The 24977-nt window shown below is 42.8% G+C and overlaps 2 protein-coding genes across 4 annotated transcripts in view; one reads left to right on the top strand and one right to left on the bottom strand.

The window, feature by feature from the left end:
- LOC134352904 (uncharacterized) overlaps positions 1-14387 on the top strand; it is a 67973-nt gene extending 53586 nt beyond the window's left edge. Inside the window, exon 4 of the mRNA XM_063060510.1 lies at positions 13989-14387. The gene's annotated coding sequence lies outside the window, so the exon portion shown is untranslated. The remainder of the gene's footprint in view (positions 1-13988) is intronic.
- The window catches only part of osbpl1a (oxysterol binding protein-like 1A), a 264088-nt gene that overhangs the window by 8057 nt on the left and 231054 nt on the right, over positions 1-24977 (bottom strand). For 2 of the 3 annotated variants that reach the window (XM_063060473.1, XM_063060490.1), the window contains 9 exons: positions 23702-23799; positions 22900-23082; positions 20919-21026; positions 20753-20842; positions 18701-18827; positions 16951-17076; positions 12653-12776; positions 9802-9892; positions 6752-6775 (listed from right to left, as the gene is read on the bottom strand). In XM_063060473.1, the coding sequence (XP_062916543.1) occupies positions 6752-6775; positions 9802-9892; positions 12653-12776; positions 16951-17076; positions 18701-18827; positions 20753-20842; positions 20919-21026; positions 22900-23082; positions 23702-23799 (971 nt within the window). The remainder of the gene's footprint in view (positions 1-6751; positions 6776-9801; positions 9893-12652; positions 12777-16950; positions 17077-18700; positions 18828-20752; positions 20843-20918; positions 21027-22899; positions 23083-23701; positions 23800-24977) is intronic. The other variant, XM_063060482.1, reaches the window with a different exon arrangement.

Below are 24977 nucleotides of genomic sequence, written 5' to 3'. Positions count from 1 at the left end.
GCTTGCAGACCAAAGGCACTTTCTAAAGGAGCACTCAATATGTTTCAAATATTGTGCTTCAACTGCACAATAAGCAAAAGACTGTGAAGCTATCATACACTGCACTGAGTGCAAAAGGAAGCCAGCTGAGCATCCATCAGATGTAACTGCTTCTTCATGCACAGAGGTATGCAGGAAAGGGTTCCAAGGCAAACTCTGCTCTAAAATATGCCAATATCTACCCAAAAGTAGAAAAAAAGGCAACTGTGATATTGGATGATCAGAACTGTGTGTTATTGGCAAAGTCAACATTCTGACACGTTCATTATTCTGTTTCCCCACACACCCTAAAGACATGTTCTGGAACATCAGAAGTTTTCAGGGAGAAAAGCCAGTGGATTTGTCATGGAGTCAGTAAGGAAGGGAGTCTGCTTACCCTTACCAACCCTCAGTGTGTGACCATCATTCCCAACAACAGGGATGAAATTCCAACACCTGAAGCTGCACAAAGGCCATTCACATCTTAAGGATATAGCTGTCAAAATTCCTCCACTTAACTATTTTGCTGAGATTCTCCTGTTGCTTGGCAGAGACACCATCCATACACATAAGGGATGTGGACAATGCACCTTTATACCCAATGACTGGATCTGGGTTGGGTTATGGTGGGTGAAGTCTGCCTCAGTGGTGGTCCTCAGCCCATTGACAGCACATGAAGACTAATGTCATGGAGAATGGGTGCCCAACCCATTTCAGACCCTGTGAGAATAGGCCCTTAGTTGACTCATGTCCCACATTGAGAAGAAAACCAGAAATGAAAGCTCTTGGAGAGACTCTTCAGGTACAATCATGCTGAGTTAGCACCTTTAACAGATCCCAACAAGTAAAATTAGTGTTTTCCAACTTGTGTTTATTCCCCCCCACCCCCGAAACCTGCTTAAATATGAAATGTCTTTGACTCAAGTGCATGGTTCAAAGTTGTCTCACTGAATGATGTGCTCTTGCAGGGTGCAGACCTCAGTAACAGTCTGCTTGGGGTGCTCATGCGCTTCAGAACTGAGTCCATCACAGTGATGGCAGATGTTGAACAAATGTTCCACAGCTTCCTAGTGAGAGAGGATCATTGAGACTACCTGAGACAACTATCAAATGGACAACAAGATTCTGGAGTACTGCATGTATTTGGTAACTGCCCCTCACCAGCTGTGACAGTCTATGGCCTTGAGAGGACTGTGATTGAGGGAGAGAAGGAATTCAGGACTGAAGCACAGAGATACATAGAAAGACGTTTCTATGTTGATGGTCTTAAATCATTTTCTAGTGCTAAAGAAGCAGTGTGCTGATTTGTTGGCACAGTCTAGTCTCAGACTGCTAAGATCGCATCCAACAGTGTTGATATCATACAAGACTTCCCATCTGAAGATCTGGCAAAGGTTGACAGAATTTTGATCTTGGACTGGAAACCCCTCTGATGCAGTGCAGTCAGGGCCTTGGATGGGAACTCATTACTGACACCCTTACTCTCCAGGTCTCTGATACCAAAAAACTCTTTATGCATCACGGCATGCTATCGACTATCAACAGTCTATCTGACCCTCTTGGATTTGCTGCTCCAGTTAGTATCCAGGGATGCCTCATGTTAAGAGAGAAGCATCAGCAGTGACCTTCTTCCCTTCAGGATCTTAACGGTTTGAAGATTCCAAAACCTACACAACAATTCTGCTATCTATGGTAGAAAGAGCTCTGTATCTTCTGTGATGCATCAACTAAAGCCATTGCTGCTGTTGCATACCTGAAGGTCACAGACAATACTGGATATAGTAAAGTTAGATTCATCCTGGCCAGGGCAAAACTCACTTTAGAGGTAACTCACCCAATCGTCATTCTAGGTAAGCATCATGTTACCTATCTGCTCATTAGACATTACCATAAGCAAGTACAGTTTGTCATCAAGGATGACATTTTCAAAGTGAGAACGGTTAAAGACTGTGGAGTAAGACCCCGAGTCCCTGAGACTATTCTTTTGCCAAAGATTTAATGAAATGATTATCTGACTTTTAGTTTTAGTAGTTAATTTTGATGACTTACGGATGTTGGGCAAGATGCGTTCTGACCTCTAGAGGCACTCTTCGTTTTTTATGAGCATGATTTCCCATACGTAAGCTGTTTTTTTTATATCATGTCCCACACAGGTTAATTTGGATTTCAACTTAAAGCACATGGTGAAAAGACATCCATCTTCATCAACTTTTCATTTACTCTTGAAACAGCATTATCTTTTTGCAAGTAAGATCTCCCTAAAAACCTTGAATGAAGCTTCCATCGTGGATGATTTTTGAGAAGGTGCATAGCTTTGTATGTACACACTGCAAGGGCAGTAGATAACCATGATGACTTGGCACTACAATGGACTTGATTTGTATTTTGTCCTAATTGTGCTCTTTCTCATAAAAATGTGTAATTTATGCTTAATTTATGAATTTTCTTGTGAACATCATGCCTCTGATGCTATGTGCCTGTGATGCTGCTGAAATTAAGTTTTTCATTGCACCTGTGCATAAGACAGTAAACTCTAATTTAAGTGGACCTGAAATTAATCCGCTACAAGCTCCTGTCAAATGGGAATAATAAATCTGTTACATATTTAACAAATTGTGCCGCATTCTTCAAATACGTACTTGTGTATCACTGCTTGATAAACAATACAAGTAAAATTTATTAAACCAAGCCAGATAATAAATCTATTCCAATTTGCCGTAAAGAATGCATCACAGATGATTTAACAAAGAACTCATTATCTAGGCATGCTGGTCTCTCAAATCCTGGAAATGGGCCACAACATACTGTTAGAGAAAATGTATCATACTGCCAGCTTAGATGTAGTTAGGTAATAAAAGCATCACATACAGGAAAAGGCAGTTAGAATGCTATTGGCTGCAATTCTGGATTCTCAATTTGAATGCTTTCATTTCAAGGCTGCATAAATGACCAAACTGTACATTTTTGATCACCGTTACAGGAAAGATGGGATTAAACTGGAAAGATTTAGAAGGTCGTTGCCAGGCCTAGAGGCCTGAGCTATAAGGAGAGGTTGGCCAAATTGGATCTTTATTTTTTGGAACATAGGAGAACAAGGAGTGATCTTACAGAAGTGTTTAAAACCAGGAGGCATAGTGGATGGCAACAGTCTTTTTCCCGGCATAGGGTAGTCTAAAACCTTGGAGGCAAAGGTTTAGAGATTGTGTGGAAAGATTTATAAGGGCCATGAAGAGCAACTTTTTTTAATGCAGAGGGCAGTGAGTACATGGAATGAACTGGTGAAGTAAGTGGTTTTGATGCATAAGTAGTGCATCATTTGAGAAGCACATGGAAGGGCGGGTCTGAAAGGGAGATGTGCTGAACACAGGAAATTGAGACCAGCTAGGTAGGCACATGGTCAGTATGGACCAAAGGGCCTGTATGCTGTGTAGCTACATGATTCTTAACACATCTGCTATCGGTGTGGGGTCATATATCACAGCATGTGAATAGAAAGTCTAAACATCCTGAAGAGAAAGCCTATTGTATAGGAACATTTAACTACAACAACTTTTTTAAAGCTATTATTTTAAAAGGGTTCACTTCCACCCCAGTGACTATGCTGAGAAACATGCTTTGGCTGGTGCCCACGTCCACTAGAATTCATTTTGGTTGTGTGATTCTGAAAGGTGCTTTTTGGTAAAATGCCCACAGTTTATCCAGTCACTGCTTTCATCTTCAGCCAACTTTTCCTGAGTATCAGGTAACAGGTGCTGATGTGGTAGGCAAGTTTTTATCTGACTGATTTTCTGCTATTATGCATAGGAATTCCCATCAAACACTGTGAATTTGCCTCAGCGGCTGTGAATGAGATACGCAGGTGTCCTGAATTGATCTCGCACCATCCAGAACAACCCAAATCTACTGAGAAAGCATTTTCATCTTTTTCTCATGGTAAGGACACCAAAAGCAAGTGGGCATGGGTTTTAGGTGAAAGGAAAGATTTTTAAGGGGTTGAAAGTTTTTTTTTACTCAGAGTGGTTGATGTTTGGAACACAGTGACAGCAGTGTAATCAGATACAAATTCTACATTTCAGAGGTACTTGGACAGACACTTGAATGGGAAAGGCAGAGGCGAATATGTTCCTAACACTGACAAATGGGATCTGTGGAGATGGACAAAAGATGGAATTGACATAGCCATTTCTGTGCTATATCCTTTTCAGCAGTCAGGGCACCAAGAGTAGGAGCTGATGCAGTTGTGAGTAGTGTGTATAGTTTTGATCACATAGTTTTAGGAAACATGTTAAACTGGAAAGAGTACAGAAAAGATTTGAGGATGTTGTCAGTACTGGGGGCGGGCGGGGGGGGGGCTTGAATTATAGGGAGAGCTTTACCAGGCTATGTCTTTTTATTCCTTGAAATGTAGGGGGAATGAGGGGGCAAACTTATAGAAAGGCACAGCAAGATGGGTGTTAACAGTATTTGGCCACTAATATACAGGATACTATGTTTTACTAATTTCCGTCACAATCTTACATAAAGTCATGCAATATAGACCCAGGTCTCTCTGATAACCTGGTAACACAAACACCCAGATTACACACTTCCTTTTGAGAATATAAAAAATGAAGAAAATGTAAAAGCAGCTTCTAAGGGTGATTCCAAAACTGAGAAAGTAGCAGAAAATACTGAATATACTGCAGTTAATTTATTTGTTCTGGAAAGAGTAAGCCATCTTTAAAATTCGGAAAGGAATTTCGCAGAGTTGATATAGATACAGTAGATTCCAGTTAATTAGGACACATACCTTTTGGCCCAATTAAACAGCTGTCTCAATTAGCCTAAGTGTTATGGAAATAGTTAAAAGGTATAAAAAAAAAGGCAAGCTACTATTTAACTGAGTAATAATTTATGTATTTAAATGAAATACAGAGCAAATGAGAATACTACTAATACCTCTACAGTGCTATAAAACTTGCTGGAAGAATTCATCTGCCATGTTCTTTTGATTAATTGTAAATGAACAAATCAGCACAGGCACCTTAAGCAGATAATGATAGATTGCCTTTATGCAATGCTTTAAATGATTACATCCTCCAAATCTACGTTTTCATTTAAACATTCAAGATGATTGTTGGTACCTTCCAATTCTTCATAATTCCTAACTTGCTGAAGTAGTGAAATAGTGTCATTTTCACCCCAGTCGTTTCTGGATTCTCTAAGTCTGAATGCTTGAAACCACAGTGAGTAAAACAGTTTGGAGTTGTCTACTACTTATTTCTTGCCAGCTATCAGTGACAAAAATAGCTGCTTTTTGAACACAAACACATACAACTGAGACTGTTTAAAAACTGATTGCTCTAAGCACGGTGTGGTGTCCAAGATCATACAAGTGCACCCGACTGACGCTAGTTAGAAACTGCTCAGCAACAGTTTTCTGCTCAGTTAAGTGGCATAGTGACCTTAATAAATGAAGGGAATTCCGGCTATTTTCTTGGTTTAGTTTTTGTTAAAAGCTATCCCAAATAAATGTCTGCCCCAATTAACCAGAATCTACCGTACTTGAAATTGTGAGAATTAACCAAAGCGAAGACCCATAATGTTAGGAATACATCCAGTGGGATAGTTGGGAGAAACTTCTCCATCCAGATTAGTGATTAAAATGTGGGACTTGCTGCCACAAGGAGTAGTTGAGACGAGTAGCAGAGATGATTATAAAGCTGGGTAAACTTGAGGGTGGAACAAAAAAATATATACCCTTCCTGACTAGTGTCTTGATCTGGCCAGCCTCCAGGTGTGGTCTAACCAGGGTTTTGTGTAATTCTGGCTAGAAGGTCTTAGGACAAACTGTGTGTACAAGCAGATGGAGCAGGATGGGAAGGTTTTTGTGTGTGACAGCTATAACTGTTAAAAAAAGTCAGGCCACACTTGGAGTGTTGTGTGCAGTTCCTGGTCATACCATTATAGGAAAAAAGTGGAGACTCTGGAAAGGGTGCAGAAGAGACTGAGGGAAGACCTAATGGAAGTTTTTAAAATAATATGAAGCATAGAAAGGGGGGAAAGAATTTTATCCCCAGGGTAGAAATGTCCAACACTAGAGGACATGTTCTTAAAGTTAAGAGGGGGAAAGTTTAAAGGTAATGTGAGGGGCAAGATTTTTTTAATACAGAGAGTGGTAGGTGCTGAGAATGGGTTACTAGGGGTAGAAGTGGAAGCAAGCAATTGGGTGAAATTTAAGAGGCTGTTGGACAGACACATAAATATGAAGTGAATGGAGGGATATGGATGATACTGAGGAGGGCATTTGGTATAAATTGGTATCCAGATCAGTACAACATTGTGGGCTGAATGGCCTTTCCAGTGCCATACTGTTCAGTAAGTTGGACTGAATGGCCTGTTTCTGTTATTTAATTTCTCCACAAATGAGAGCCTTTTAAATGTGACCTGCACTGACAAACTCCATTAAACAGGGTGTCATTTTTCACTCAAAATTTAACTCAAATCAGGGAGCATTTTGAAACCAAATGGACATCATTTTGCAGTTTGCCATTTTGATGGGTAGGATGAAATATAAATTATGTCAATCACCTCTATTCTTCAATAAGAACTGGTTTTGGTCAGGTCTATTTTGAGTAAGTGTGGCCATACATTTCGTCGAGAATTAGGTTTGGATTGTAGTGTTCATTTCAAAAGTTGTGAATGTTAATCCAAGCATTTAAAACACAGCAAACAATGTGCAAACAAGCCAAACCTGGGCCCCTCTGCCAACTGGTTCCTTTGGGGGTAACAGTAGAGAGAAGCAAAGATTGTTAGATAACATTTGAAACATTTGACCATTTTTCTGCTGAACAGGCAAGCAACACGTTCAAACCTTCAAATGTATGAATAAAGAAAATCTAAATTGCAACTTTGGATGTGTGATGAAAGTTAGAGTCCTTCCGAGTGGATGTGATGAGGTATTCAGCAGGTACTCTGGACTCGGATTGTGCTAAGTAATATGCATACTTCAGGTCCAAGTTCAAGGTTAATGCGACATTGGTCACAACAATATTAAATCTACATATTCATGTCATGACTTCTAAAGAATATCAAATCACATTATCATATTTTCTTATGACATAAAGGTTTCCTGCTCGTTCACCATCTCACTCTGAGACTCTTGAATGGACCTATTAAAGGATAAAGATGAACCTGATCTCCCACCTCATCGTGGCCCTTGCACTTCATTTGTGTATCTGCACTGCTCTCTAACAGTAACAAATTTCACAGTATATGTCAGTGATTTCAATATTCTGTTCTCCTTTTGTAATTCCTCGATGTAAACCAATTACCCCATTTATTGCCCTGTAACCCACTCTCCCCCAGGCTCATCAACCTCTTGATTCTCTCGTTACCTAGCTAGACTAATGGTACGTTACAGTTAACCTACAAACCAGCAAGTATTTGGGATGTGGGAGGAAACTGGAGCTCCCAGGGAAAGCCCATGCAGTCACAGGATCGATGTGGAATCTGCACGTAGGCAACGCCAGGTGCCAAGAACGTATCCAAGTCTCTGGAGCTGTAATGCATGCCCTGGTATGCTACTGTAACAGCCTGGTTTCTATAAGATAAATTACAGCTTAAGAACACAATAGGAGCAGGTCACTCAAGCCTGCCCCACTATTCAATAATGATCATGGTTAATCTACGCTGGCCTCAACTCCTCTAATTGAGGAAAAACTTTTTCACCCAGAGAGTTGTGGATCTGTGGAATGCTCTGCCTCAGAAGGCAGTGGAGACCAATTCTCTGGGTGTTTTCAAGAAATTGTTAGATAGAGCTCTTAATGATAGTAGAGTCAAGGGATATGGAGAGAAGGCAGGAACGAGGTACTGACTATGGATGATCAGACATGATCACAGTGAATGGCGGTGCTGGCTCAAAGGGCTGAATGGCCTACTCCTGCATCTACTGTCTATAATACAGCCAGAGTTGTAACAGCATAGAAAAAGGCACTTTAGCCATTGCTGACCATCATGCCTATCTATACTAACTCCATGCGCTCTGCTCATTTATGTACCTGTCCAGATACCCTTTAAAGACCTTAACATACAGGAGCAGAATTAGGTCATTTGGCTCATGAGGTCTGCTCTGCCATTCCATCACAGCGGATTTATCATTCCTCTCAACCCTACTCTCCTGCCTTCCCTGACCTTTGAGGCCCTTACTAATCAGGAACCTATCAACCTTTGCTTTAAACATACCCAGTGACTTGGCCCCCTCAGCCCTCTGTGGCAATGAATTCCACAGATTCACCACCCTTTGGCTAAACAGAGTCCTCCTTATCTCTGTTCCATAAGGACAGATGTTGCTACTGTTCTTGTCTCCATCACCTTCTCATTCTAGATATCAACCACTTGGAAAAGTTTACCCTTCAGATCAGCTTCAAACCTACCCCCGCTCATGTTAAAGCTCTGCCCTTGCTTTAATCACTCTTACATGGAAAAAGACTCTGGCTATCTATCCCATCTGTACAGCTCCCCCAAATCACGCTTGCCTTGTTTGGGACTCTCCACCTGTGAAAATATCTCAACAAGTGTAGGAACTGGAGAAGGTAATATAAAACAGTACAGTGCAGGAAGAGGCCCTCAGCACTGACCACGATGCCGATCTAACTAACCTCAAGAGCCTGCAGATGTACAAGTCTGTTAATGCATCTAAAAATAAATCAAACCTGAGCACGTTATACTGCAAAGCTGTGTTGCACTTTGGGAAGAGACATCAGGGTAGGGTTTTCATGAACATTGGGAAGCACTGTAGAACAGAGGGGACCTAGCAGTGCTAGTTTATGGTTCCCAGGGGCTGGTGTGACAGGTAGATAGGCTGGTGAAGGCGGCTTTGGCGCAATGGCCTTCATCAGTTGGGCAGTAAGTATCACTCACAACACGCTGGAGGAACTCAGCAGGTTGGGCAGCATCCGTGGAAACGATCAGTCAATGTTTCCACAGATGCTGCCCGACCTGCTGAGTTCCTCTAGCATGTTGTGAGTGTTGCTTTGACCCCAGCATCTGCAGAGTATTTTGGGCAGTAAGTATAGATTTTGTAGTGTTATGTCACAATTGTATAAGATATTGGTGAAACCATATTTGGAGTATTGTGTTCAGTTTTGGTCACCCAGCTAAAGGAAATATGCCAATAAGCTGGAAAGAATGCAGAGGACACTTATGAAGATATTTGAGGGACTGAGTTATGGAGAGACATTGAGCAGGTTGGGACAATTATTTTTGGAGCATAGGAGAGTGAAGCGTAATTTTACAGAGGTGTATATAATTATGTGCAGCATAGGTAGGAAGAAAACATTCTTTGTCCTTAGGATGGGGAATCAAGAACTAGAGAGCACAGTATTGAGGTGATGGAAGAGATTTACTAAGAACTCGAGGGGCAATGTTTTCATCCAGAGTGTAGTCCGTATCAAGAACAAGCTGCCTGAGAAAGGTACATTAACACAACATTTGGACAGGTACATGGATAGGGAAAATTGACAGGACTATAAGCATATGAAATTTACAGATGGGCATCTTGGTCGGCATAGACCAGTCAGGTTGAAACGCCCATTTCCATGCTGTCTGACTCTAACATACAGGATGGCAATTACTTCAAGTCATCAACACCAATATATACAAACACTATTTGAATCCTAACACACTAAGGATCCACACTCAGTATAAAGTTGGATTTAATACAAATGTAGGGGAGAAGGTCTTAATTCTCTCCTTAAGCTTCAATAATGACTAGGTCATAAAGCAAGAAAATTCAATACTAACTTGATTTTCCATTCAGTGTCTGTCTTGGCTCGGTGTTTGCGAGCAGCTCTTTGCTTTTCTTCCAATCTCTTCTTCTCTTCACTGGCTAAATCTGCAGAACAGGAACGTTCACATGAGCTCTCACAGTAAACAAAAGGGAGCTGCAGATTGAAGGAAAATGAGTGCCCCCCAACTCTAGTGCTCAATCTTTCAGCAATTATCCATTCGTCTCATGACAGCACCAAACAGGATAATGAAAAAGGCGATTTTCAGCTCTTCCACAGGTAATTGCCACTTTAAATACAGTCACTTTCTGTAAACAACTATGTTAATGCTTTTAATTCTCCTGAATTAATTAACTTCTAACATGGCTGTGCATACAGATCACTGCTGTGACACACAGAGGGGGAGATGATGCTCCTTTGTTCCAGGTGATCCAGTTGACAAGATTACTGCTAATGTTACTGTAACAAACCAGTTCTTCGAATGCAGGAGAATCAGGGGCATCTTTATAGAAGTGTACATACTGTAATCAAAGAATCACCTTCAAAGGGCAACACCTCAAAGTGACGTCCATCATTAAGGACCCTCACCACCCAGGACATGCCCTCTTCTCATTACTACCATCAGGGAGGAGGTACAGGTGCCTGAGGCCTCAAAGTTTTAGTAACATCTTCTTCCCCTCCTCCTTCAGATTTCTGAACAGTCTGTGAACCCGTGAAGACTACCTCTCTGTTTATCCACTTTTTTAATGTATATTTCTTATGGTAACTAATGGCATTTTTTTGTACTTCATGTACTGCTGCTGCAAAACAAAACGTTTCAGGACATATGTTAGAGATAATAAACCTGATTCCGAAGTGATGAAAGGCATAGATAAAGTGGGTGGTAACAGTCCTTTCCCCAGGGCAGGACAGTCCACAACTCGGGGACACAGAGTTAGGGTGAGACAGAAAAGTTTTTAAATGGACTCAAGGAGAGTAACGTTTGCCACACAAGAGGCTGGTGAGTGTATGAAAAGAGGTGCCAGAGGAAGTGGTTGAGACAAACAATAGTAGAACTTGCACTTGGATAGGTACATAGAGGGATGGGATGTGAGATGAACCCAGGAAATAGGGGCTAGCTGGATGGGCATGGTCCAGCTGGGCCCAAGAACCTGTATCCATGCTGTAATGCTCTACAACTCTTTCATCAGATTTAACTCGCTTGCAGGAGAGTAACTGGTTTGAATATCAATACTATAAAGAGTTGGTACACAGCAGCACCACTTATCACAAACCTGTTCTGTCTTCTGATGTGACTTCATTCTCGTTTCAAGTACCGACAGACAGGTGGCAAAGAAAGTAAATGCAATGTAATTACTAAACATCACCGTGTCAATTAATTTGTTTTTAATCTGCAAATTAGGACGATTGATACAATCTTCAAATTGCTGGAATACATGGATTTTACCATAGAGATCACTTTTTTTGTGTGTGCTATACTCTGCCAGAGCCTCAGCGACCACTCTTTTTCAAGTGGTTGTCTTGGAGGAAAGATTCTGTGCGTGGTCCCCCATGTCCTTCTCACAGTGCAGTGTTTTTTTACGAGGCTGAGTTGCGAGTTCGACACTCAACCGGGCACGGATGGACAGCATGCCAGGGAGCGGCCCGGCCCGACTCGACTCGAACTCGGGAACCTTTGCTCCGGAGTCCGGCACTGATGTCACTGCGCCACCAGCCGAAGACATCACATAGCTGAGCATAAATCCAACTGTACTCTGATCAGAAGCAGAGAGGAGTTAAGGTCAGAGAATGGGGAAAGGGATGAAAATTTGAATGCAAACTCACAGGGTAGCAGAGTGCTTGCTTTTCTGTAGGCTTCTGTCTACACTTCTCGCTGCCTTAATAAAGCAGCCAAGAGAATCAAAGACTCCATCCAACCCAGACTTTGCTCGTCTCCCCCTCCCATTGTGCTGAAGATACTAAAGCTTGAAAGCACGAACCACCAACCTCAAGTAGGTCTTCTATCCCACTGTTAGAAAGTTATCAGGCTAGAAAAGATTCACAAGGATGTTGCTGGGACTGGAAGGCTTGAATTATCAGGAGAGACTGGAGTGAAGGAGGGTAAAGGGTAACCTTAAAGAGGTTTATAAAATGAGGGGCACAGTCTTTTTCCCCCAGGGCAGGGGAGTCGAAAACTACAGGGCATGGGTTTAAAATGAGAGGCAGAAGAGTTAAAGGGAGCCTGAGGGGCAACGTTTTCAAAGAGGGTGGTGGGTACATGCAACAAGCTGCCAGACGAAGTGGTAGAGGCAGGTAAGGTTACAGTCTTTGAAAGGCAATTGGACAGGTGAGAGGATCAAAGTTGAGTTTGTTGTCAAATGCACAAGTACAGGCGGAAAGGGCCAAATGCAGGCACATGGGACTCAGGTAGGCAACTTGGTTTGCACAAACATGTTGGGCTGAAGGATCTGTTTTTGTGCGGTGTAACTAATTATGAATTTGCAAATGCCTAGATTAACTGCATAAATAAAAATTGCAACAATGAGGGAGTATATCGGGAAAATACAATGATCTCAGATGTGGACGGGTCTTATCCCGTACCCTGGCCAGATTTCCTACCTTGAACCTGTTCTCCCACCACTCCCCGCCATCCTTGCAACAACAATTGTATTTGTTTCCAAATGATTGCACAGTTTGTAATGATTTGATCTAAATGAACCTTACGCAAATCAAGCTTTTCACTGTGTCTTGGAACCTGAGAATAAATAAACCAATTCCAATTATTTACCGTAGACGTTCAAACTTCATTGACTTCAATCCTGCTGCTCAGAATATAGTAATAATGAAGACTACTTTCCTTTTCTATGTAACTTTATACCTGATCATACCTATATCTCCATTTTCCATTGCTTTAATGTCAGGTCGCAGACGGCAGTCAGTAGGGGCAATGACATTCTCCATTTCTTTATCCAGTTCATTTAATGACATTGCAAAGTTGGTGAAATTATACATCTGGAAAGTAGTCCAAAAATTAATTATTAGACCCTTAAAATGGAAACTACCGACATTTAGCATCTGGATTTTGCAAAGTAGAACTGAATGAACTGGAATTGGTACACAGTACTATGAAAGCATCAATCACCCTTCCCAGTTGGAGAAATAAAGAGCAGATCCAAAATAGATAAACAGAATATTTCCTCCGGAGGTTGGCGGGTCATGTTGCAACTGTATAAAACTTTGGTCTGCCCACATTTGGAACATTGTATACAGTTTTGGTCACTCCATTATAGGAGGTTGTGTAGGTTTCAGAGTGGGTACAGAAGAGGTTCAACAGGATGCTGGCTGGTTTAGAGAGTATTAGCTCTAGACGGCTTTCATCACTAAGGATCCTCACTGTCCAGGACATACCTTCTGGTTACTACTACTGGGCAACAGGTACAGGAACCTGAAGACCCACACTCAATGATTCAGGAACAGCCTCTTTCTCTCCACCATCAGATTTCTGAACTGTCTATAAACATAACCTTTTTTTTACACTGTTCATTGAGTTTGTAATTCACACTAATTTTATGACTGCACTGTACTGCTGCCACAAAGCATCAAATTTTACATCCATACACAAAATGCTAGAGGAACTCAGCAGGTCAGGCAGCATTTATGGAAAGTTGACGTTTTGGGCTGAGACCCTTCATTTTGGACTGGAAAAGCGATGAGAAATTTCTCCTTTCTTCTCCAGTCCTGATGAAGGGTCTCGGCACAAAATGTTGACTGTACTCTTTTCCATTGATGCTGCCTGGTCTGTCTGGTTCGTCCAGCATTTTGTGGATGTTGCTTGGATTTCCAGCATCTGCAGATTTTTTCTAGTTTGAAATTTCACATCATCATGGAGTGAACTTTCTAATAAGAAAATAAAGGGCGATTTGATAGAGGTTCACAAAATTATAAGGGATTTAGATTGGGGAAATTCCATCAGGCTTTTTCCACTAAGGCTTGGCTGAGACTAGAAGTAGACATTAAATGTTAAGGGTGAAGGGTGAAGGATTTAAGGGAAACTCGAGATGGAACTTCTTTATTCAGAGGGTGGTGGGAATGTGGAACAAGATGTGAGCAGAAGTGGTGGATGTGGATTTGATTGCAACACTTAAGAGAAGTTCAAATGGTTCTATTTTAATAAATGGTTTCATTTTAATAGAATATACAACCTGAAATCCTTACTCTTCACAGACATCCATGGAAAGAGAAGCCAACCCCAAAGAATGAATGACAGAAAATAATTGGAACCACAAAACTCCCTCTCCCCCTTCGCATGTAGCAAAGCATCAATCTCACCCCTCTCTGACCCATTTCAGAAGAAAGACTCAGAGCCCACCACCCACAAAGCAATATCAAAGCCCCAAAGAAACCATGAACCAATAAAATTTATTGTTTACCTGACAGTTCGACATGCCACAGGCTCTCCCTCTCACTAACAAGGGACAGAGAGATGTCACACATTTTACAGTGAAAGGGGAGACTAACAGTCACTGTCAAGATGTGACAGTCTGCTGCATCACTTTTTATTTCCAGATTCTCCAACTCGAGAATCAGCAGGAAACTCTCCCCACCGAGAGCAAGAGAGAGAGAGTGCACGCGCAATTGACAGAGTTTGGGTAAGTATACAGTTGGGAGGGGTATGGAGGGCTAATGGTCTAGTTGCAGATTTGGAACTAGGCAGAATAATAGTTTGGCATGGACTAGGTGGGCCAAGGGGCTTGTTTCTGTGTTGTAGTGCTCTGTGACTCTGTCTAAGTAGGCAATGATAGATCTGATTTTGGTTCTGAGGTTGGATATACAGTGGTGCTAGAAAGTTTGTGAACCCTGTAGAATTTTCTCTATTTCTGGATAAATATGACCTAAAATGTAATTAGATCTTCAAGTATATCCTAAAACTAGATAAAGGGAACCCAATTAAATAAATAACACAAAAAGCATTACACTTGTTCATTTATTTATTACAAAAAATGATCCAATATTACATGTATTTATTGGAAAAAGTAATTGGTGTAACCCCCTTGTACAGCAATAACTTCAACCACGTTTCCAGTAAGTGTCGATCAGTCCTGCACAATGGCTTGGAGGAATTTTAGGCCATTCCTCCTTACAAAACTACTTATACTCTGGCATGCTGGTTGGCTTCCTTACGAGAACCGCTTGCTTCAGGTCCTTTCAGAAAATTTCTATAGGATTAAGGTCAGGACTTTGACTTGGCCATCCCAGAACATGAATTTTCTTTTTTTTTTAACCATTCTGTTGTTGATTTACTTTTGTGTTTTGGATCATTGTCTTGCTGCATCATTCGACTTCTACTAAGTTTCAGGTGCCAGACTGCTATCCTGACAATCTCCCGTAAAATGTCTTGATACAATTTTGAATTCATTGTTCCCTCAATGATTGCAAGCTGTCCAGACCCTGAGGCAGCAAAGCGGTCCCAAACCATGATGCTGACAGTTGGGACGAGGTTTTGGTGTTCGTCTGCTCTGCCCTTTTCTCTCCAAGCATAGCATGTGCATTTCTGCCAAAAAGTTCAACTTTTGTCTTGTCTGTCCACAGAACATTGTCCCAGAAGCACTGTAGAAAATCCAGGTGGTCTTTCGGAAACTTGAGACGTGCAGCAATGTTTTTTTTTGGAGAGCAGTGGTTTCCTCCGTGGTGTCCTTCATGAAAACCAGTCTTGTTCAGTGTTTTTCTTTATTGTGGACACACAAGCAGAGACTTTAGCAAGTTCTAGAGATTTCTGCAGAACTCTTTTCCGTTACCCTTGGATTATTTTTCACCTCCTTCAGCATTGCACGTTGTGCTCTTGGTGTGATCTTTTCAGGATGTCCACTCATAGGGAGAGTAGCAACAGTACAGAGTTTCCTCCATTTGTAGACAGTTTCTCTTAATGTGGACTGATGAACACTCAGGTCTTTAGCAGTGCTTTTGTAGCCTTTTCTAGCTTGGCGCACTCTACAAATCTTATAAAATCCCTCTGAAAATTGTTTTGATTGAGGTTTGGTGCACATAAACAGATCTTTCTTGAGAAGAGAAGGCTCTGTCAGTAACCTGACTTTGTGTGTCTTTTCTTCAGGGCAGGGCACCTCTACAACCCACACCGCCAATCTCATCTCATTGATTGGAACACCTGACTCCAAATAGCTTCTGTAGAAGGCATTACCCCAGAGGTTCACATACTCCAACGAATACATATAATATTGGATCATTTTCCCAATAAATAAATGAACAAGTAAAATATTTTTGTGTTATTTATTTAATTGGGTTCTCTTTATCTAGTTTTGGGACTTACATGAAGATCTGATCACATTATAGGTCAAATTTATGCAGAAATAGAGAAAATTTTACAGGGATCACAGACTTTCTAGCACCAGGTGGTTTTCTCTGGAGTGTCAGAGTCTAATGGAAATTTACAAAATCATGGGAGGTATAGATAGGGTAGATCATTTTTCCTCAATGTGGATAGGGGGAACATTTAAAGGAGATGTGCAGGGCAAGTTTTTGTTTTACAGAGAGAGATGGATGTCTGTAATGGGCTAATAGTTGTGGTGGTGGCAGAAGATATGACAGTGCAGTTTAAGAGGCATTGATTTAGACACACGAACAGTTAGGGAATGGAGGGATGTGGATTATCACAGACACGGAGTCACACAGCACCACAGCACAGAATTAGGTGCTTTGGCCCATCTAGTCCATGCCTAGTCCAATCTGCCCACACCCGGACCATATCCCTCCAAACTGCTGCCATCCACGTACCCACCCAAATTTCTCATGTTGCAACTGAACCCACATCTATGAATTCAACATTAACTAATGACCTCTAAATTCTTGTCATACACAGTTGGGGGGGGGGGGAGAATCTGCATGCATTTACCCCATCCATATCCCTCATAATTTTGTGTGCTTCTGCAAGATCTCTAATGCTCCAGTGTTCCAGGAAGTAAAGTCCTAGGTTATTCAGCCTTTCCCTGTAACTCTCAAGTCCTGGCAACATCCTTGTAAATTTCCTTTGCAAGCATATTGATACCTTTCCTGTAGGTAGGTGACCAGAACTGCACACAATACTCCAAATTCAGCCTCACCAACATCTTGACAACTTTAACATGACATCCCAACTCTTGTACTCTTACGATTTCGAAGGCAAGAGGCTCACCTTTTCAGAATTTGGTGGCCTTGGTGATATTTTCCAGAGCAGCCTGCTTCCTGGTATAACCTGTACACTTTCCAAGGTATCTGGCAGTGGCATGTCATCGGGTTCTGATCTCTCCGAAGCTACTGACTAGGATGGTCACACAGATATGCATTGTGATATAAACATAACAGCAATAATAAAGATAGTACAGAAAAGTTCAATGTTTCTGTGGAGATTACTTTTTCATTCATTCATGGGATGCAGTCGCCATTGACAAAGCCAGGGATTAAAGCCCACTCCCATGAATGTGGACAGTGGGAGGGGGCAGCCTCTGTTTCCCTCTATCATGAGGACTGCAGAGACCTCAGCATCAGACACAGAGAACAGCAGGATCGCAAACCTTAAGTTCATCGGTGCCAAGGTGAAGAGAGCCAACCCAAGTCTGGCCAGGAGTCAGATTTCAAGGACAAGGGAGATTGAGGGAATTCAACAGCATCAAGGAGTCTGAATGATGAAAGTTTAACTTCAGGGTATCAGAATTATCCAAAAGCCACAAGCAGTCTGAGAGGGATGCAGAGGTTGACTGGGTCAGGGATGAATCCACAGAAAGTACTGCAACTGAGGAATAGAAGCGTTTCATTTGGGAAACTGGTGCCCAGTCCGCTCGGAGAGGACAGGTTCCAGAAAATAGAGGGAGACAAAAGTCCCCAAGTATCACAGCAGGATTCTTGAAATATCAAGGTATTTCAGACTCTCTGGGGTCTTTGTATAGCTGCTTTGCATCACTTTGCCATTAATCTCAAAGCAAAGGCTGTAATTAAACAAAAGACCCAGGAGCAGAGTGCCAAATATCAGGGACCAGAGCACCAGGAGCACAGGGGAAAGGACTAGAGGAACAGGAGGTCTGCCCAGGGGAGTGCAGGGCAGGGACAGAAGGGTAGGGATTAGCAGAGAAGGCTGGAGTCTAGAGGGACATCAGGCTGGGGACATGCATCACAGCAATGACATTCTGGCGTGCAACTTGCAGTACCACATGTTCTGAGCAGTTACTACATCACCTGTAGCTTCATGAGAAAGGGGAAAAGGGAGTGGGTGATGGATACTGGAGTGAGCAGCAGAGATCTGCAGAGGGAATTGTCCCTGTGGATGTGTTGGAGGAGTAGGGATGGGTCTGCAACCTGGAGCTATTGGGAGACTGATCCCCTGAAGGTGGAGGCTGGGGCCAACAGACAAGGTCGAGGAAAGCCTCTGGATAGGAGGAGAGGGAGGTGGGAGCATGTCCAGGAATTAAAACCCACGAGGTTGAGAGCACTCATCTACAAGACGGTGGCCAAGGAGAAAGGAAAGTGTGCCAGAAGAACCAGGAGCACTGGTCAACCACAATCTGCTGGATGAACTCATTGAGCCGAGCAGCATCTGCGCGAGGACAGGAATTGCCGTTGCTTTAGTTCAAAACCCTGCATCAGCCCTGCAGTTGCTGCTTGGCCTGCTGAATTCCTTCAGCAGCCTGTTCGTTGCTGCAGATCCCACAAATGGCAGTCTCTTGTGTCTCCAATATACTTTCAGACTGGGGGAGTGGACTTCAGGCACGTGATCTGCCATGATCCTGATCAGTGGAGTTGGCTTCAGGGGCCAGCTCCTGCTTCTATTTCCCACTGGGCAATCAAGAACAAATCCAAACTGACCCAATTACTGCACAAACAAAAAGCTACAGTCAGCCAGACATGGGAACGGACAACGAGGTATCAATTTTAATTAATTCATCATTTACCGATTTGCTCGACTTCTTCTCTTCTGAATTTTTCTTATCGTTTTTTTTGTGGGAATCAAAAGTATTGGCATCAACACACCACAGGCACTCAGTCCACTTCCCATAGATTGCACAGAGCTTCCTCTTGCTGTAACACAGCAGGTTACAATTTTCAGGGCGGTACGCCAGTGACAGTTCAATAACAGTACACCATCATTCACTTATCTCGGCTTGGATCCCCCAGGGTGACAAAAGTACATGCGAGGGACAGAAGGGGAGGTCCGGAGAACACACACCAATACTCATTGAGTGGTCAGCAGTGGAAAGGCTGAGCAGCTTCAAGTTCCTGTCATCAACATCTCAGACGATCTATCCTGGGATAACATGTCGGTGCAATCTCGAGGAAAACATGACAACCTTAATCCCTCATTAGAACTTTGAGGAGATCTGGTATGTCGCCAAAGATTTGCAAATTTCTACAAATATATGGTGGAAAACATTCTGACTGGTTGCGTTATGGTGACTTTAATGTGCTGGGTCCAAGGAGGCTGCAGAGAGTTGTAGCCTCAGCCAGCTTGAATGCAGACACAAGCCTCCCCACCACCCAGGCATCATCAAGAAGGCAGCATCCACCCTCACCATCCAGGACATGCAGTTTTCCCACAGCAAACTGAAGACACTCACTCGATGCTTTAGGAACAGCTTCTTGCCTTTCACCATCAGATTTCTGAATGGTCCGTGAACACTACCTCAGTATTCCTCATTTCTGCTGATTATTTATTTTATGCTTTATTATAACTTAATATTTCTATGTCTTGCACTGTCCTTCTGCCACAAAACAACAAATTTCATAACATGTGCCAATGATAAAACCTCATTCTGATTCATGTAAAGGGACAGCACACTATTAATGGCAGGACCCTTAGCAGTATTGAAGTAAAGGAAGCTTGGGGTCCAGTCCATAGCTCCCTGAAAGTGACTGCATGGGTTAATAGGGTAGTATTGTGTTCAGTTTTGGTTGCCTCATTACAGGAAGGATGTAGAGGCATTAGAGAGGATTTCTAAATATGTCTATCAGAGACCATCTGCTATGAGGAGAGGTTGGACAAACTTGGCTGTTTTCTCTGGAGTGATGGAGGCTAAGGGGAGAACTGATAGAAGTATGTAAGATTATAAGAGACATAGATACAATAGACAGCTGGTATCTTTTCCCCAAATTCAAAATGTCTAACGACAGAAGGCAAGCATTTAAGATGAGAGGGGCAGCACCCTTGTAAACCTCTGTGCTCTTTCCAGCTTAATGGCATCTTTCCTACAGCAGGACGACCAAAACTGAACACAATATTCTAAGTATGGCTTGTGCAATTGCAACATAACATCCCACACTCTACACTCAATGCCCTGACTGATGAAGGCCAGCTTGTCAAAAGCCTTCTTCACCATCCTGTCTACCTGTGACACTACTTTCATGGGACCATTTACTTGTACAACAGGGCTTTTCTCTTTGGAGCATAGGAGGATGAGAGGTGACTTGACAGAGGTGTATAAGATGATGTAAGTGTGGACAGCCAGCACCTTTTTCCCAAGACAGCAATGACTAATACGAACGGGCAGGAAAATATAGAAATATAGTGGGGGAGGGAATTGTCAGAGGTAGGTACTTTACAAAGAGTGATAGGTGTGTGAAATGCACTGCCGGGCTGATAGCAGAAACAATTATACTGACATTTAAGAAACTCTTAGGTAGGCACATAGACAAGAAAAATGGAAGGCTGCATGGAAGGGAAGCACTAATTGATTTTGGAGTAGGGTGAAAGGTCAGCAGGGCACTTTGAGCCAAGTTGCCTGTACTGTGCTCTACTGTCCTTCGTTCCAACACTCCCAGGTGCTCTGTCATTCACTGGGAAAAAAAACCTACCCTGATTTGTCTTCCCAAATGCAACACCTCACCCTTCTCTAAATTAAACTCCATTTGCCATTCCTCAGCCCACTTGCCCAGCTGATCAAGGTCCCTCTATAAATCCTGATAAGCTAACAATAAAATGAGCAAAACTGGCAGGAGATTCATCCTACCTTTTGTCTTGAATGTAGCCTTCTACCTTATGCAGTTCTTTGCCAAAGAGCCCACAGGGCTTAAAGTTCAGAATGCACTTCTCCCCCGACCTGTGCACAGATAAACACGATTAATACGTCCCCACCTCCAAAGTGAAGATTAATTCAAACACAGTGTGGTACTTACTTGTGATTAATTATCTCAACGTTTCCATACTGTTCAATCCAGAGACGGCCAACTATAATATTATGCACACAGCAGGTTGGATTTGACCAAGTGTACGCTTCGTTGTGTCTGTAACAGAAACACATCAAACAATGGGCAAAGGTATTAATTACATGACTGGCCCATCAGCTTCTCTGAGGTGAAAAATAGGATGCATGAAGTTCATGGCCTGGAAAGATACAGCACTGAGTCAGGTCCTCAGCCACCACGTGCATGCCATCTCATTCTGCACTGACCCTCACGTCCCCATGCAGGTTCAACTGTAACACTTAAGGGAAAGTTGGACAGGTACATGGATGGGTGGGGTGTGGAGGACTAGGGCAACGTGCAGGTAAATGGGACTAGGCAGAAGACCAGGTTGGCATGGACTCGATGGGCCAAAGGGCCTGTTTCTTATGTCATAATGCTCTATAAGTCTACACCCAGATTCTGCCCCTCACCCACAAACTAAAGGCAGCACAGTAGGGTGGCGGTTCAATTCCCACCACTGCCTGTCAGGAGTTTGCACGTTCTGTCCGTGACCCCGTGGGTTTCCTCTGTGTGCTCTGGTTGCTTCCCACATTCCAAAGACATGGGCTAGAGCTACTTAATTGTGGGCACGCTATGCTGGTGCCAGAAGCACGGCAAAACCTACAGCCTGCCCCCACCCCCAGCGCCCCTTCAGACTGTGCCAGTTGTTGATACAAACAACACATTTCACCGTATGTTTCTGTATTTCGATAAATACGTGACAAATAAAGCTAATCTAATCATGGCAATCAATTATCTTAAAAACTTGCATGCCTTTGGAATGTGGGAGGAGAGGGGAGCACCTACAGAAAAGCACCCCCCCCCCCCCAGTCACAGAGAGAATGTTCAACTCCGTACAGATAGTACCAGTGGCTGGGATCGAACCTCTGAGGTAGCAGCTCTCCTTCCTCACTGCATCAGAGTTTTTTGCAAATTCCTTTTATCTTTAAATACTTTGACTTTGCATATGCCAGTTTGTTTTACAAAGGTGATAGGGTGGTTAAGAAGGCGTATGGTGTGCTGGTCTTCATTAGTCAGGGGACTGAGTTCAAGAGCCGTGAACTAATGTTGCAGCTCTATAAAACCGTGGTTAGATTACATTTGGAATATCGTGTTCAGTTCTGGTTGCTTCAGTTTAAGAAGGACGTGGATGATCGAGAGAGGGTGTAGAGGAGATTTAACAGGATGCTGCCTGGATTAGAGAGCATGTCTTATGAGCAGATGCTTAGTGAGTTAGGGCTTTTCTCTTTGGAGGACGAGAGGTGACCTGACAGAGAGGTGTACAAGATTATGAGAGGTATAGACAGAGTGGGCCACCAGTACTTCCCCCCGCCTCAGGGTGGCAATGGCTAATACCAGAGGACATCCTTTTAAGGTGAGTGGAGAAAAGTTTATCACACAGAAAGCAGTGGGTGTCTGGAATGTACTGCCAGGGATGGTAGCGGAGGTTGACAGATTAGGGATATTTAAAAGACTCTCAGATCGGCATATGTATGAGAGGAAACTGGAAGGCTATAGACTCTGTAGAAGGAATGTGTTAGATTGACCGTGGCACACACACAAAGTGCTGGAGGGATTCAAGATGACGGATCACGGCCCAAAACTTCGACTGTATTCTTTTCCATGCTGTCTGACCTGATGAGTTCCTCCAGCATTTTGTGTGTGCTGCTTGGATTTCCAACATCTGCAGATTTTCTCTTGCTTGTGATTGATCGTGGAGTAGGTTTATATAGTTTGGCATAGTATCGTGGGCTGACGTGGAAACATATTGTGGTCTATTGTTCCATTTTCTTAAAACAAAAATGTGTCTCATCACTGTGCGACACAGGACACCATCTTCTGTTCTGCCCTTCAGTTAAAATTACGGCCGAGAGCTGCATTTTGGCTGTCTTAGTTCTACAATACTCATTACCCTGCAGAATCGGTTACTTACTTGTTCAGTTCTAATGTGATAATTCCTTTCGGCTCAGCTTCCACACTCTTCCCCCAGAATTTCAGTTTAGGATATATAGATCCATGGAAAGCAAAGTTCTGATGGAGTCCTTCGGCATAGAAGGCACTGATTGGAGGATGGTGACTAACTTGTTCTGATATTAACTTGAATCCCAGATCCGGCCTGTGGAAGCAGATTGTTCATCAATAGAACCTGCGAATCAACTCTAGTACAAACTGAACACTGCACAACATAGCAGACTGAGAGAGGAGGGTGCGGAGATGTTCACACTGGTGGAAAAGTCATAAACAAAGGGGACAGAGCTACCAAAAAGGTTAGTAGGGTAACTGGGCTCACGGATGCAATTGGACAGCTCAGGTTCAGTGGGACAGAAGGGCCGGTTACCATGCTGTATCTCAAAGTAAAACATATGGAGCTGATCTCTGAGAACTGAGGTACTTCAAAATTAGTTCAATTGCTCAGTGACTAGCTGAGGAAGAAACTTTGGTTGCTATGAATGAGTCGGGCCAAAGGACCTGTTTCAATGCTGTATTCCTCTAGGATGTCCCATCAGTATAAACATCTCGATATCCCATCAGGATAAACATCTCCTTTCTTTTTCACGTGTGTATCCAGCTTCTTAAAGGAGCCAAAACATTCCACCTCTTCATCTGGCAGTGAGTAGCACACTGCTCACACCTGACCCAAGCTTGGAACAATATGGCCTCATAAAAGCACTTGTCAGCGTTATCTGGTTGAGCAAATGACTGGACAAGCAGATAAAACTGTACACGTTCCTCACCTGACAAGTTCATACGTCTCGCCGAGGAGAGGGTTAAATGGCTTCCCCGTTCTCTCCCACTGAGAGGCCACAGCTGAAACGGCGAAGGCTGCCACACACTGTTTTAGTGTTAATAAAAGATACAAAAATATATTACTCCAAAACAATCAACGGTACTACTACTTGGATTAGAATCATCTACAGAAGCTTTCTCATTACATTAACACATTCAACTCATTCACATAAAGCTGATTATTTAGAGAGAGAGCCTATTAGCGCTGTGTCATGACAACCGCCTTTCCCTCAATGTCAGCAAAACAGAAGAGCTGGTCATTGACTTCAGGAAGGGGCAGTCCACATGTTTATGTTTACATCAATGGCTCTGAGATCAAGAGGATAAGAGCTTCACATTCCTAGGAATAATTATAATCAACAGCCCGTCCTGATGCAACTATGTAGATGCCACAGCCAAGAAAGCTTACAAGCACCTCGACCCCCTCAAGAAGCCAAAGAAATTTGGCTTGTTCCCCCTTGACCCTCAGAGATTTTTACTGGTGCACCACAGAAAGCACCTTATCCACATCTATCACGGCTTGGTACAGCCACTGCCATTCCGTCACTGCAAGAAACTGCAGAGTTGTGGACACAGATCAGCACGTCACAGAAACCAGCTTCCCCTCCGTGGACTCTTCCTACTCTTCTTGCTTCCTCATAGTCAAAGACATCACCCACCCCAGACATTCTCTCTTCTCCTTCCTCCCACCAGGCAGAAGAAACAAAAGCCTGAAAGCCTGAAGATTCAAGAACAGCTTCTATCCTTCTGCTGGAAGACTACTGAATGCTGCCATGGATCCTTGTTATGGCCTTACACCTTACTGTCTCCCCACACCCGCACTCTCTCTGCATCTGGAACACTTTATTCTGCATTCTGTTATTGTTTTTTTCCTTGTATTACCTCCATGAACTGCTGTAATGAATTGAACCAAATGAACAGTTTGTAAGTTAACATTTCCAATATTGTATGTGTACTTCTAATTTTTGAAATATAAAATTGATCAACATTTTACCCCATGAAAAGATGTAATAATTGTGAAGAACAGCAACTTTAGATGTAAGATCTAAGAAGCACACCGTCAAGTACATCTTCAGAAGATTAGTGAAGGTAACATCCATCACCCTGGACCTTCGCCACCCAGGAGATACCCTCCTCTCATTTCCACCATCAGGGTGGAGATACAGGACTCTGAAAAATCCACACTCAACAATGTAGGAACAGCTTCTTCCCCTCTATCATCAG

Source organism: Mobula hypostoma, chromosome 1, assembly GCF_963921235.1.
Source record: "Mobula hypostoma chromosome 1, sMobHyp1.1, whole genome shotgun sequence".
NCBI classification, from domain to species: domain Eukaryota; kingdom Metazoa; phylum Chordata; class Chondrichthyes; order Myliobatiformes; family Myliobatidae; genus Mobula; species Mobula hypostoma.
Note: the sequence above shows the minus strand (reverse complement) of the source record. Positions and strands in the feature narration are given on the sequence as shown.